We start from the raw sequence: 15,577 nt of genomic DNA on the forward strand, positions 1-15,577 counted from the left end.
GGGTGAGAGGCAACCACGCTTATCCCTACACGACGGGTCCCGGCGTTAATTCTAAATTGATTAATAACGAAAAAGTTACGAGTTTGCGCAGTAAGAGGGTGCCTAATTTAGAACTTTAGGCATTCGAAATTTCAAAAAAAATGAGAGTTAAGTGCTCATAACTTTTAACAGTGTTGAAAAATCTGCAATATATTCACCTCATTTAGAAAAAGCATTAAAATATCTTTGAATCCCCGCTAATATTTCAAATAGTCTTCAAATAACGAGCTAATTATTTGGCAACCGATATGCTACCTACAATCAAAGATCTAACATAGCAAATTTTCCCCTTAATCCACCTCCAAATTCCAGTTCCCCACAAAACGGTTCCCCATCGTGTCAAACCGTCGTCTTCTGCAGCGCACCTGATTCATGCCTTTGCCCAAATCACCGGCCAGCAGCAGGGAATGTAAAGTCAGCTTCTCTAGCTTGTTCTGACTTGCCGACGACAACAATTGAAATCTATTCCTGTGCAGGGGTCGGTTCTTGCCAGGTGTGTCGCTCGCCCCGGGACATGGGAAAGGATAAAATTTATCGTTTTCCGGTTCGATGAATGGGGAGCTACTTTCCTAGTTTATTTTTGGGTTAATCGAGAAGGATAATCGAGGGTAAACACTACTTTTAGAATCAGTTAAGACAAATTATGCCAGTTTGAGAATGTTTAAGGTGTTACGAATTCGGGCAATTAAAATTCCACAAGCTTAATCTATCACAAAAGCGAAAAGTTCCTCCGCCTTCGAGAGGGCTTAGCAAATTGCATTCGCACCGTCCCGCTAGCTGCACACTTCCGGCAGCTTCGCGTAATCGCTTATCGCCGGAACCCCAGCAGCAGCGGGTCCTCTATCGTCCCTGTCCATCGCGCGCAAAATCGCATTACAATCTGGAGCGTCCCACCATGGATGCTGGTTCCCTACTGACCCGGTCCTGGTCCACGCGATTAGAACGATGTTCGGAGGTGCTATTTTTGAATAATGACGACGGTCCTGCTGGTCCTCTGGGGCGAGGATTTGTCCACTTTCGTTCGCGCACACAAGGGCCTCGGATAAATTGGATTTGGAAGGGCAAATTGTTCGCATAAATTTAGGTGGAGGTGCGTGCGTGTGTGTTTGGGTGGGTGGCCAGCTTTTGGTCCGCCGGAGTGGTGGTCCAACGATGGCAATTAATTTCGTAACCCAGTGTCCGGTCGGTTCTCGTCATTCGTTGGAGTCGTGGTTGGGTTCGCTGCGTTGGTTTTAAACAGGTTAATTCGTCTGAACCCCAGAGGGAAGGGTTGAAAATCGTGTCCTGAGAGTTGGTGTCGTAGTCGTCGTCCGTTCCGTGTCACGTCAGCTTATGGTCCGGATTAAATTGAATTTTGTGGTTTATTTTCGGGAAGCGAAAATTTTGAGCTAAAAGTGGAGGCAAACGTTGAAAACTAGTTTAACAAGCTGTGAATGAAGCGATTTAGAGCCCTCACCTGAGTTTGTGAAGAAAATTGACCACGCCACAAGCCCTTCGCAAAAGTTAGTCTTGAACCAGCAGAACCAAAGAAGAAGAAAACGACTCACCCAAATCTCCCGGTCGAGCAGGACCCACTCGTCTTTCAGCTCCTGCTGGATGGCCAGGTTCCGGAAGAAGTCGTTCGTGTTGCTGCTCTCCTGCAGGAACACGGCCAACGGTGACAGCGCCATTCCGGTGTTCTTTTCCGCCAGGTTTCTTTCTTCTCTCTAGTACAACTTTCACAGAAAATCTTCACTTTTTTTTCTCTTAAAATTTCTACTTTTCAACACTTAAAAACTCGGAAAACTAACAAAAGACACTAATGGGGGGCGAACACGCACAATCTGGAACCTCCGGAACGCGAAACCTGGCGGCCGCCGGAACCACTTTTTCTCTCTCTCTCTTGACTAGAGGACGCCTCGCAGCAAACTGACCACCTTCCCCACTTCCGAAACTTGAAGCATGCAAAACTAACGGTAAAAATATTCATGCAACTTAAAAATCTACACGCGTAACTGTTCATTAACGGTTTTTGTTCGCGTCCACTTCGGCCACTTGACCGACCACTCGCGGTCCGCGCCAGATAACGGGATTTTTCTCGGCCTCGCGACGCGCATGCATCATTCACGAGCAAAAAAACGAAGAACAATGAACTGACCGGCGCTGACGTCAGGCGCGACTTGACGAAAAAATAACGTCTGGCGCGTCGTTTGAAAAGGGCGTGCAGGAATTTTGACAGATGATACAAAACACCGGATCAGATTTAAACGTCAAAAATGTTGTTCGAGAGCTTTTCAAACAACTTTTTGTCAATAATTGAATTCTTGAGCTCAAATGCGTCAGAAAAAGCAGTGTTTTACTGACAAAAATGCTGATGCGTCCTTTTCAAAGTTTGGGCTTGTTATCGGCGCGCGCATTTTTTCCGGCAGTGTTGTCAGTTTTTCGAAAGCTCTTTTGAAAAAGGCGCGCCAAAGTTTAAAAGTTGCGAAAGCTTGTTATGGGGTCGTTCGAAAGTAGCGTAGCTTCTTTTTTTGTTTCATTTCGAAATATTGATTTTTTTTACACTCAACCCCCGGTGGTTGGTCACTTTTTCGTTTGACACCTTTTTAGTTTGTACCCCGTTGGTTGGTCAAAGTCAAACTAAAAAGTGACGAACTGTCAATGTTTACACGGCGCTTACGCACACTATCAAAACAAACGTTTGGTAGTGTGTATGAGCTCCGTGTAAAAGGGGTGTCAAACTAAAAAGTGACCCCGTTCGTTTGACAACAGTTGGTGTCAAACCATCGGGGTTTGAGTGTATATTGTCAATGGAGTCCAAAAGCCCAACGTAAATTTTTATGTACATCGGTAAAAAAAACACGATTAAAAACTAGATTAAAAACCATTTCTGATCACTTTTTTCATTTTAATGCTAAAAAAAATTGACAAGACAACATTTTTCGATGAATCAACTATGGTCCCCTTGGAACGAGCTGTCAAGTTGGACCAGGGTTGCCAGGTTGCCAGATAAATCTGGGATTGCCAGATTTTTCAAGTGTCAGCCAGAATCTAGGCCAGAATAAAGATTAATATTTCTCTGTGCCAGATATTGACAGATTTTGCCAGATTTTTCAATTTATTGCCATTTTAACTTTATGATTGAAATGAACGAATTTAATTGAAAATCGAAAAATTTAGAATGTGTTTTTCTAAAAGAAAATGGCAATTCATCAATTTTGTGATCATAAAATCAGTCAACCATCTAAATTCTACAAACTTTTTGATTAATCCATATAATCCTTCCCCTTCACCATTCAGAACTGTTAGATTTTCATCTGCCAGATTTTGTATCGATACTTTACCAGATTTTTATAATTTTGACCTGGTAACCCTGAGTAGAACGCTTTCTGTTAAGAAGGGCCGCGAAGCATTTTTTTAATATTTAATTAAATTTCCATTTTAAATCCTTTGCGGTCGAACAAAGGGTCATTGAACCCAGATAAATAAGCATTATCGTTGAGAACAATAATATCACAAATTTAAGCTTAATTTTAAGACCCAATTTTTATGTTTGTTTCAAGCAAAACAATTTAAATGAGCCTATTTCGAAGTGTAAATAAAGTGTCTATCCTGCTTACGTCAACCATTTCTGATCACTTTTTTTTATTTTAAGGCACAAAGGTAAAAAAAAGCATTTTAAAGCATAAAGGTGACAAAAAAAGCCGCAAACTATTTCTTTTTTCAAAATTTGAAAAATTGACAGTTTGGTTTGAGCGCGTATGACGGTGCGCGCTCGTGGTTCTTGGGAGACAAAAAACTAAAAGATTAAAATATTCAAAATGCTAAAATAAAAATATTAAAAATTAAAGAATTATAAAATTAAAGAGTCCAAAAATTAAAAAATGCAAATATGAAAAAAAAAAATTTAAAATATTTTGAAATTTAAAAATTTTGAAATTAAATAGTTTAAATCTGTAATTCTTGAATTCCTGAACAATAAATTCTTCCATTCATTTATGAGGTACCAGCCGCGGCCAAATATCTCAGAGATGACGCTGTTCGAGTAGGGGTAAGACCGAGGGTAAGACCAAGGGTAAGACATTGAAATTTATATGGGGAAAGTGAGTTTTTCGCAAAAAATTATCTACATATACAACTGAGGGAGATAATAAAATAAATAACGCCTGGTGGCAGATAAAAAAAATTACTTATAACTAGGTTTACTTTTGAAACCTCATTTTTGCTCGATAATGCCCCATATATTTTTAAATCGGTTTACTGCTCGTGTGAAAGCCATCGCCATGCTCATTTTCTCTCTCTCTCTCTCTCTCTCTCTCTCTCTCTCTCTCCCTAAATTGTTAGATTCATAAATTCTTAAAACAAAAAAAAAATACTCTAAAATACCAAAATTCAAATTTAGAAAAATATAGAAATTTCTTTTTTTTTTCTTCAAATTTTTTTATTATGTCCTTTTCGGTGCTGGGACCTGGTTAAAACCGAGTCAGCTTTTGTAATTACATTTTTCTTAAAGCTAAGAGTAATAACAGAGGATCTTGTGAGTAAATGTTAGTGGGAGGAGAGCCGATTACCCACGGCCTACTCGGGGTTAGTAGGGAAAGGGATTGATGTTAAAAGACAAGGCGTGGGAAGGGAAGTGGGATTAGGTTCTAGTTGGCTTTGCTAGCCTTTGTTGTTGTCCTCAACCGCAACTCGATGTCTAATGCTGGGGCGCGATCTTGCTCTACTTCCGGTGCAAACCAGGAACGCCGGCTTTGTGTGAAGGTAGAAAATTGTTGATTGGAATGGATATATTTACGACGACTTCGGGCAACAGAGTACGAACCGTTTTTATTTTTTAAAATTTCTAGATTTTTTTATTCTTGGATTTTGAATTAATTCCAAGATTCTACGATTTGAGATTTAGCATTAAAATGCAAATCGGAATTTTCAAAAATATCAAAAATATAATATCGTTTATAATTTTTCGCCGCAATAAAATGAGCAAATTCTAAATTTTTTTTTTACCAAAACATATTAGGCTGGTACAAATTTTATTTAAAGTTTTTGTCACCCCCTTCAAAATTGGCCCAACAAATCAAGGGGCAAAACAAATATTTTTTCAAAAAACTTCAAAATTTCAATGGAAACTAAGTGCAATCAGATGAAATCGATTTAAAATGCATTCATCTGCGTTAAAAATCATTTTTAAGCATGTTTGGGTTGATTTAAACATCTTTTGAATTTTTGAACATTTTCGATATTTAGTATCGCATGAAGTTTTTTCTTCGCTAATTTTTTTGTGTTCGTCAAATCTTACTATTTATGAAAACTAATGATTGCAAAACAACTTAACTAGTGTAAAATTATAATTTTTATATATTAGTTTTTGTGACCCTTTCTTTGAACGTTTTTTGGGAGTTTTTTTGTATGGTTATGAATTATTGTTTGTAAACAATTCGGTTGAAATTCTTATTTTCAAGTCCAGTATCAAAACCATGAAATTTGAACCCATATTTCCTAAATTTGTATGGATTAGAAAATGTGCCCCAAACGGAACGCCCTTTAGAGCACTGTGGCCAGTGGCCACTATTCTACCAAATTGGATCCCAATGTCTCGATTCATTTCGGTATTTCGGTTTCACCAAGAACCTGCAGTGTACCGGTAAGCCTCCTGGTAATCTGCGTGTTGCTTTTCAAGTTGGAGCCTAAACTGTGTCTTCTCGTAGCAATTTTCCCATGCAATCTATTTTATGTAGACTGCAACACCTTAAGACCGTCTCCCCTTTCCCCTGAAATGTTACGTCAATTGTGAATGGCGCCTGATTTCAGTTGAAAAGGTTGAAAACGAATATTAGAAACTGAATTCAACAGTTTTGCATACCTTTCGGCGCACATCAACATTTTGTAGGCAAGTGGAAAGCTTCTCTCTGTTACGCTGGTTACGCTCATGGTGAAGCTTTCGCTAGTGACCGCTAGATGGCAGTATGGGATGTGTTACGAAAAGCTTTCATTGATCTACGAGCTTGTACCAGTCGCCGCTAGGCAGACGCTTACATGGCAAAGCTTTCTTTAGATCACATTGGGAAAGCTTACTGAAGTTAGTGTGAGCTTTTTAGTGAAACATTTCTCCAGGGGAAAGTGGGGTGAAATGAGCATAATTCAACAAAAATGTGAAAAATTCAACACTTCCTGCTGCTTTAATTTTGGTAGTTGGTTAAAAAAAGTTCTTGCTCATAAATTTTATCAAAATTTATACTGATAGTTTATATTACAGTTTAAAACCAATTTATATATTAAGTTTATTATTTGGCATCGCTGTCCATATTCAACCAAATTAGGTAATTAATGCATACAGCAACTGCTCACAACTCAAACCAGCAAACCCCACTTGACATTTCCGCAACCCCCCCAAAGCCGCAAGAACTTTTCCAGTCACGATTTGTCGCCTCTCACTGCCGCCATAATCAATCATCGACGACGACGACGGCAATATCTGGTTGCTTTGGCCAAGTTTGTTCAACCAGCTCCTCCTCCCGCTTCGATGTTATTTATTTCGCCAATTTCACACCCCCCAAAAACAGATCTCGCCATTCGTCATTTTTGTGTGGCGCGACAAACGCGCTTCTGTTTAATACTTTCACTTTCGCTTGATGAAATTTTAATCACATTTACGGGGCAAAAGTTTGCGAGAGTTTTGTTTGAGTTGTTTGGGCGAGAGTTTGCCATAATAATAAAAGCCAAATTAGGTGAGATTCACTGTTGTTGTTGGTTTTGTTATTCTTCTTCTGGCACTTCCCGGAACAAGAAGAAGGAAATTGAACCTTGCGGTGGACGGATCGGTTTTTTGCCCTGGAGTAGGCATACTATATTATTTTTCCTCCCTCCATTTTTCCCCCTACGAAAAAGGTCACCCCAAAGGAACATGAAAGGAAAGATTTGGTAATCTTGCTATTTAGCAGTTGGGAGGATTTACCTACTTCTCGTTTAGGGGTTCCTAAAGCTAGCAGGGACAAACTTGTGTTTGGGTGATGGAATGCCCATTATCGATGAGTGGAGAGTTTTGGTCTAAGAACGCAAACAGAGCGGTTTTGGTGGGTTGCTATAAAATGTGACACATGGACGCCATTATGGCAATGCTTTGAATTTTTGTAAAAGAATACTTGTGTAGCAAAATAAACAGTTGTATTGACTGCGTGCTATAAAAAAGTGACAGTTGGACGCCGTTATGGCACCCTCCCGAAAATCATCGCTATTTCTGGAATTTTGCAGCAAAATCTGCGTATTCAATGTTAACCTTAAATCCTAGAAGTCAAATCGATGACATTTTCCCGAATTTCACTTTCACTTGAACCTTCGTTCATCGTACTTTGGTCTCAAAATGCGTTTCGCAAACTTGATTTGTTTTTCTTATTTGGTCTATCACCAAAGAAGAAGAAAAAACTTATGTCCCCAAATAATCCGGACCTTTTCGGCGCGAACAATCCTTCCTTTGAAATATCCCTTGAACTTTCTTATTGGATTTGCTCCGTTGAGGTCCCCCTCCCAAGGGGAAAACGACACCCAAAGAAAAGTTATGAACAGCAATTTCTCGCAGTGCACTTGTCGACAGCTGCCGGCTGGCAGCACTGGCTTTATGAATTATTGATGAAGATTTCGTCGCGATAAATGTACAGCAGCAGTAGTTGTAGTGAAAGAAATTCACTGCAATCGGACAATCGAATCGAGAAATAAGATAAAGATGGCACCAAAAAAAAAAAGGATAAGACTGTCAAGTTGATGATGGAAAAATTGGTTTAACGGGGTTTATTGAAACTCAGATGGTGCAGAAATGGAGCAAGGATTCATTTTTCATTGAGGTTTCCCTTTATCTGTCCCCGCAGTACTTTGTAGCTTCAATTGAATGAAGGTTGATTGAAAAATACGACCGACAGTTGTGCATTGGCCCTTTGAAAGATGCAAGCATTTTGACATTTGTTGCCATAATTTTAAAAGTGATTTTCAAAGGGGCTATCAAATTTAGTTAAAAGTAAAACAAAGTTTTATTTCTCAGGTAGATATTTATTCGAATGTTGAACACATTCAAAGCTCTTCCGATTTCGTCCTCTCGCAAGAATTCTAAGCTTTTCTTTTCACAGCATCACCCCGAGGGACCCGACAACCCACGCAAAACTTTCAATTGACTTTATGAATTTATGACGACGTTAAACTTTTGCTCACCAGGGGGGTCCACCATCACACCACAAACAAACAGTGTTCAGTCGCCCCAAGGGGCGGCCAACTTTCTTTCCTGCGTTCAGCAGGTCGGCCTTTGTCGAAAACTTATTTCCAGAACCACCATCCTCCAAGTGGATGTGATTTGTTACGTTGACTCGACGAAGAAGGTCTAACCTCACTTTTTGCCACTCTATCTCTGTGAAAAGGTGCCCCTCGGCGGCACTTTGACAGATGTGTCACGCCGAGGGGTGTGCGCCCCGCTTTTCGAACGTAAATTTCAATTTAACCCAAAACAATTTACCCCATTTTCGGGGAATCACTCGCTTCAAGTAAATAAAAATAAACCAGGTGAGTGCTGGAAAATTAAGACTAACAAGAGCGCCCCTCGTGTGACGCCTCTGCTGGAAAGTTTAGGAGGTGATCTTATCAATTATTAACGGGAGCAGTTTCGCTCAATTTTTTCGGCGGAAACGGGCGTCGGGGCGACCATCAAAGTTTTGGAGCTTGTTTTTCGCCGGAACTATGCAAACATTTGAAACGATGGTGTTCAACTTTATTGGCCGAACGGCACTTGAGATGCTTGAGAGTTTTTGGGTTGTAAAAGGAGAGGAATAAATGGCAGCACTGTTTAGGGTTGTTTATCGTTAGTTGCCATAATGGGGGCTGCTATAAAGTTTTATTTTTATGCCTGTCACCGAACTTATAAAACAAGAATGAAGTATCAATACAACACAAAATTGCAGTGAGAAAATTTGTAAAAAACGGGATTGTACTGATCGTTTAAAAATATTGGTTGAAAATTCAATCGTTGAAGCAAAAATGATTTTAGAAGAAAAAACAAAAATGCAAATTAAAATCGCAGATTACTTTGCGAAAATCTAGAGAGTTGATAATTTATTGTAAAATGCAGGTAAGACAAATATGAGAAAAAGCGGCAGTGAAAAGCACTTGATTAGCTATAAATTATAGTTTCCCGAGCAGACGGAAATAACTTGGGAATAACATTTTTTGATATTTGAAAATACTAGGCAAATAACAATTTATGTTATTTATAACAAGAATTGTTATTCGTCGTTATGATTTTTTTGTTATTGGATTGTTATTGTAATAACAGACTAATAACATTTTTAGTTATTCTTCGAACAAATCTTTGTTATTATTTTTTGTTATTTTAACAACTAATCCGATCATCCCAATAACAGTTGGAGTTATTCTTCCATAACAAAAAATGTTATTCCAAAGTTGTTTTGGCTTTCAATCAATATCAGACCAATAACAAATTTTGTTATGATAACATAAACTGTTATTCAACCTTTATGCAAACATTGATTTTTCAAGAAGAATCCATAACACTTTTTGTTATTTTAACAGTATTTGTTATTGAAATGGCATGAATTTAGTTATTACCGTCTGTTCGGGTTGTTTTAATGTGTGTAAGTTTAAAGCATATTATTTTGTAAAGACAATCTAGTCTAACATTTCTATTTTTTTAGGCTAAATACTACACGCACATTTGAAACCACTTAGATTTCGCTACAAACAAACCCTTCTATGTAATAAAAAGTGGGAAAACTGTTAGATTTGAGTTAATTTCACTCAGAATTCAACGAATGTTGAGTAAAATTTACCCAGATCTGACAGTTGCCCCATTTCTGAGAACACGCACGTTTAAAATCACTCAGTTTTCGTCATAACCGAACCTGCTCAGAAAGAAGTAATGGGAGCATCTGTCAGATTTGAGTGAATGTCACTCAGAATTTCACGGAAACTGAGTGATATTCACCAAGAACTGAGTGATTTTGAACGTGCGTGAAGGTTTGGTTTTGACTGAAACGGAGTGAATTGAAATGAGGCTGAAAATGTTGCTTTCTAGTCGAAAATTTATCAACACATTCAAACCACGGGGTGCGACTGAAGTTGGTTTGTTTGCTGCTTTCTTTTTCTAGGAAAAGTTGTTAATGATGCCACTTCTAGCCGGTTTTTTTTATTGACCGCCCGATGCCAGACAACATATTTCGCAGGGACAGTGACAGCTCTTTGTTTGCATCAGGACACTCTGACATGGAGTTCGTAATTTTTTAGTTAGATCATTTGACAAAAAACTTTTGCTAGAAAGAGATAGGAAACCTGATGCAAACAAACCTCCAGCTGTAATGTAAACATACTTTGAATGTGTTGGTAAATATCTGAGTAGAAAGCCTTATTGGTTCTGGAAAGCTTTCCAGTCGAATAACAACACATTTTACCACGGGGTGCTACAGAAGTTGGTTTGTTTGCATCAAAAAGCTGCTTTTTATTTCTAGCAAAAGTTGTTTATCATGTGACAGCTAGCTGAATTTTGTAAGGATATCTCCCAATGACAGTTAGCAAATTTCGCAGGGACAGTGACAGCTCGAGCTCAATCTTTGTTTGCATTGAAAACTGTGACGAGGATTTCATCATTTTTGAGTTAAATTATATTTTTTCATAGAAACTTTATAACAAACACGAGGAACGCAATAAACGTCGTTTAAAAAGCTTTACACCCTAATTTCAAATGAATCAGTTTTCATCAATGCCGAACCTACTCAGAACATGAGTAAACGGGGTTAGTGTCAGATTTGAGTGAACTTCATTAAATATTCGTTGAATCTGAGTGAAATTAAATCAAATCTGACAGTACGCTCATAAGGCTTTCTACTCAGAAATTTACCAACACATTCAAATTATGTTAACATTACAGCTGGAGGTTTGTTTGCATCAGGTTTCCTATCTCTTTCTTGCAAAAGTTTTTTGTCAGGCGACTTCTAGCTGTTTTTTTTTGACTGGTCGTCCGATATGTCAACCAACATACTGCGCAGGGCTGTGACAGCTCGAGCTCGATCATTGTTTGTATCAGGACACTGTGACGAGAAGTTCGTCATTTTTGGGTTATATTATATATTTTTTTCAATAGGCATAGAAAGCATTATTTACTTATTTCTGATTGAGTTCGGTTTTGACGATAACTCAGTGATTTGAGCCTGTAGGTTCAAGCTTATTCAAATTTGGATAACTCAAAGCTCAGAAAATGGTTAACTTGCAAACTGTCAAAATTAAGAGATCTGTCATCAGGGGTGACATAGGGTCTGGGGTAAGAATGAGATTGGGGTGTGGTGTAAATTTCAGCATCTTTGTATGATCCAATGTCACCCCTGACGGTGGAATCTCAGACATGTTAAGTAATATTTTCCGTAAACTATTTTTTATGGGATGAACATTGAATTCGAAATTCTAGAGTTTTTTTTAAAGGTCAAAAAAACAAAATATAACTTTTTTTCTATTTGGGTGTTTTTGAAACCGCCTTGATTCAGGGGTGTTCAAAAACACCCAAAAAGCAAAAAATAAAATAAAATTTTGTCTACCGGACCTTTGAAGTAAACTCCAGAATTATTCCATTTTAATCAAATTAGGAGATTCCCACTAAACACGAAACGTACATGACAGATTATGTTTCTTCAATTCCAATAACATGGATGGCTCTTCAATATATTCGATTTCAATCACATGAATAAGAGATAATCCCTCGGAGCTACATTCAAACCCAAAGTCGACATCTTTCCCGGAGTGACTCTTCAGTACTTCTTCAGAGCTCCCATTTCCAATCCATCTTGGGGGCGAGCGCGTAGGAAATCTTTTCAGTAAATCTCCCTCCAGCCATTGAGGAGCGCCTTTCCAAATATTTAATTTGCTCTTTTTCATCGATCGAACCAAACCCACCACCTCCCCTTGAAGTACACTCTCAAGAAGTTCTACGCAAAAGCAGCTGCCAAGAAGAATTCATTATCGGCATAAGTAATTGGTCCAATTGAAATCATCTCATGAATTTCAATTTACGCGCGGCTCCCTTCGAGACTCATTTGCCTTTTGATGAGATTCCTATAAAAAGAACAGTTCGTTTTCTTAGCTATACGTTTTCGAACGAGTTTGGCCCGGTTGCATACGTTGAAGGGGGGAGAAAAGGGTGAGCTTATAAAGTACTTTTAAGAGTAAAGAAACAATGGCTTCCGGGCGTCGCCGAAAAACGAGAACGGCGGGAACGTATGTGGTGTGGAACCCGCCTGCGAGGTAGGCAACCCGGCCGGCACGTGAGTGAAAAAGTTGTGCGAAGGTTAAACGAAACGCGAACGAAGTGCTTCCGGTACTTTTTTTTTTACTTGCTGGATTTTGGTACAGGGAAGAAGGTGGGGAGGAAATTTGAGAGATTTTGTCCTAAATTAAAAACTTTTCTCGGAATAATCATCCTCTGGTTGGGGAGGCTAATGAGAGCGTTTAAATTTATTCCGGCACGCTCTCATCAGCGTCGTCATTAATGTCAAGAGCAGATTATTTTTGAGAGAAGAACGGAAAAGTTTGTTTTCACACTGAAGGATCGTTTGATTGACGGATGCGGTGTTCTTTGACAGTGTTAGCAATAAGCGTGTACCAAACTGTCAAAGTTACGGCTGACAGCTGGCGCAACTGACAGAACCGTTTCAAGGGTTGTTGCAGTGTTCCCAGCTCTCTTCAAACATTCTTTTTAAAAGATTGATGGTTTCCTCATTAAAAGCCTCAATTTCCGGAATAAAATTAATGACAACGCACTCTTTTTTCTAAGCATCAATCTTGACCCCACTCATCTTCAGAATCAACCCGTTCGGGGTTCGCAATTGACCGGCTTCTGGGAGGGAGAGGTGAAGCATATTCTAGGTGCCTGTGTCAAACTGCCCATGGCGTCCTTTTTCGCCCCATTCAGCAAGATGGAATGCTTTCACCGGTCGGTCGGAGCCTGCGGACAATTCGTCCCTAATCCAATTTATGTTCGTTAGCCGGAGGGTTGCTGCCCGCACTAAGAGGTTTCTATTTTTGTCAGCTTGTCCTGAAGCATATCTCGCCACGCCACGAATGTGATTCAGTTTCATTCTGTGTGAGAAGCTCTTTTTTTGACAGAGGTCACAGCATCTGGTCTGCAGAGCACGCAACCATCATCGTGATGAAGCGCGCGCTGGGTAATCATCGTTATCACACGCACAGTTGGAGTTCTGCCGGAACGTAAGTGGATCTGGGTGTGGTCGCCGCCGACTGGCGGCCCTGAATGTTACACATGTTTGATTTTTTGGTGGACGCCTCGGGGGTGGGAACAGTGTCGGCTGAAGGAGTTGTGCAAGTCTGCACGGTATCCCACTAGAATCCTGCTAGAATGCCATGACTGGGTTGAAGAGCTGTTTGGTCTAAATGACAGCTGAATTTCAAGGGCAATCGATTTGAGTGACAGAAAACTCACCACGCCTATTTTAAACTCACCACCAGTGTTACCACATGCTCGTCTGTATCAGAGGGTCCAAAAATCTGTCTTATCTGCACCAAGCATGGCGAATATCTGTAACATTATCTGTACGGTATATTTTTTGTAAAAAACTTTTTTTTAACATCCCGCATAGTCATGAACTATATAACTACTTTATGACAAATAGTTACTCAACTATTTATCAAATGGTCTCTACTATTCATTAAATTGTAACCCAACTATATATGTACGATATATCAAACCATTAATTCCATTCCCAAAATAGTTTTGGTCGATTTTACTATATGAGAAATTAGTTGTTAGGCAGAAAACTATATGAGGTTTTCATACATATGTAAATATTTTTATAAACTTGGATTTTACGTCAAATAGTCATTGCCCAAAAAATTGACTATTCCCTATATAGTTTCTGAAAAACTACTTTACCGACACTACTTTGCCGACACTTTAAAAAAGACCGCAAAAATGAACCCTACAATTGTTGTGATAACTACTTCGGATATAATCAAATTTGATTTTTAAGTTCTATCGATAGTTGGTGAATGTTTACCGCCATTATATGTGATGTTATTTACGTTGCTGCCGAACTGCTGCCGCCTTATCCGATTGATCTATATCTGTTGGTGGTTTTTCAGTGGTTTTGGTGACATGTTGTGTTAGAAGGGAGCAAGCTCGGGGGCAAGTATTTTTCGATAAGTCCAAGTAGTCCAAACAATTGACTCATTTTATAGTGAACAGTAATAGTCCACCATGTAGTACACATATTTTTGGTGTATGGTAAGAACAGCATGCCTACTTTTTCTGGAATAGTGAAAGTCAATTTCATGAGCCCTCGTAACATTTTTCTTCTTTTGGGGAGTTTTCTGATAATCTGAGGAGAAGTGGGGGTGTTGAAGGTTCTCTATCATCCAGAGGAATCGACTGTGATCAATTTACTTGATAAAAGTTGAAATTTTTGTACCAATCGTTTAACATATAGTTGGATTATATAACAAACTGTAATTGTACTCCATACTGTTGAAATATTGTTTGAACTATTTGGACTTATAGAAATTTTTAATTCAAAATAGTATGGTGTATAGTAATTTTACTTCATGTAAGTTGACAAATTATTTGGATTATACAAACTTATCGAAAAAAATGTGGCCGCCATCAATTGTGTTCTACTATAGCATTTATAGTAGGTTTTTAGTTCTTACAGGTTCTGACTATAAAAATCTAAAATCTGTGGAATTTTGCTATATTGTTCTCAATAAAGTTGATAAATTGTTTGAACTATTTGGACTTGTACATTTTTTCGTTGAGTCACGTTGTCTAAACAATCCGAACTGTTTAGTGTAAGGTTATTGTACCCCAAATAGTTCAAAAATAGTTAGAATCATTAGATTTACTTCAATAAAAACGTCATCATTTGACGATCAGTTTCGTTATGGTTTTGTATAGTGCCGTAACTATATGATAATGGTTAAGTATGTGGTAACTACATCTCTTTTAGTAGTAATATAGTTTGGACTATTCCCCCGATGGTTTTTGATTATGCGGGATGCATTTTGAACAATCTTATGACAACACTAAATGCTGATATGCAGCTCGGAAGGAACGCAAAACTCCATATATTGTCGCTCTGGCACTAAACCGAATCGAGCGATTTCCACTCTCGCCGCATTTTTTCTCTCCGCCTTTTTCTGCCAAGCTTTATTTGGTATTACTCTATCAGTGTGTAGCCAAGTTTGTTATGATTCCTCCATGTTGTTTTGATTGACAAAATTTGTTGTCGAGGGATAAAACTTTTTTTTTGCTTATTTAATAAAAAATTAAATAAAATGTGTACTATTTTTATCTTCAAAAATGGCCATCATTATCATCCAAAACTTCCGGCGGTAACACGCAAGCACTGATGCTATTTAGTTTGCAAAAAAATGCGGAGAGAAAAAGTGCGGCGAGAGTGGAAATCGCTCGTTTCGATTTGGTGCCAGAGCGACAAAATGTTGTCAGTGACGTTTATCCTCGCGTTCAGCACAACATGTCGTTACACTCAGAAATGAAGTTGATAAGTTT

The 15,577-nt window shown here is 38.7% G+C and overlaps 1 protein-coding gene across 11 annotated transcripts in view; it reads right to left on the reverse strand.

The window, feature by feature from the left end:
- LOC120425920 (RNA binding protein fox-1 homolog 1) overlaps positions 1–15,577 on the reverse strand; it is a 344,723-nt gene that overhangs the window by 317,396 nt on the left and 11,750 nt on the right. The window contains exon 1 of one of the 11 annotated variants that reach the window (XM_039590621.2): positions 1,587–1,773. The exons of the other annotated variants lie outside the window; for them this stretch is intronic. Within the exon in view, the coding sequence (XP_039446555.1) occupies positions 1,587–1,709 (123 nt within the window). The 5' untranslated portion in view covers positions 1,710–1,773. Of the gene's footprint in view, positions 1–1,586; positions 1,774–15,577 lie in introns of those variants that run through there. 11 annotated transcript variants of the gene reach the window in all.

The sequence above is a fragment of the Culex pipiens genome, chromosome 3 (genome assembly GCF_016801865.2).
Source record: "Culex pipiens pallens isolate TS chromosome 3, TS_CPP_V2, whole genome shotgun sequence".
Lineage (NCBI taxonomy): Eukaryota > Metazoa > Arthropoda > Insecta > Diptera > Culicidae > Culex > Culex pipiens.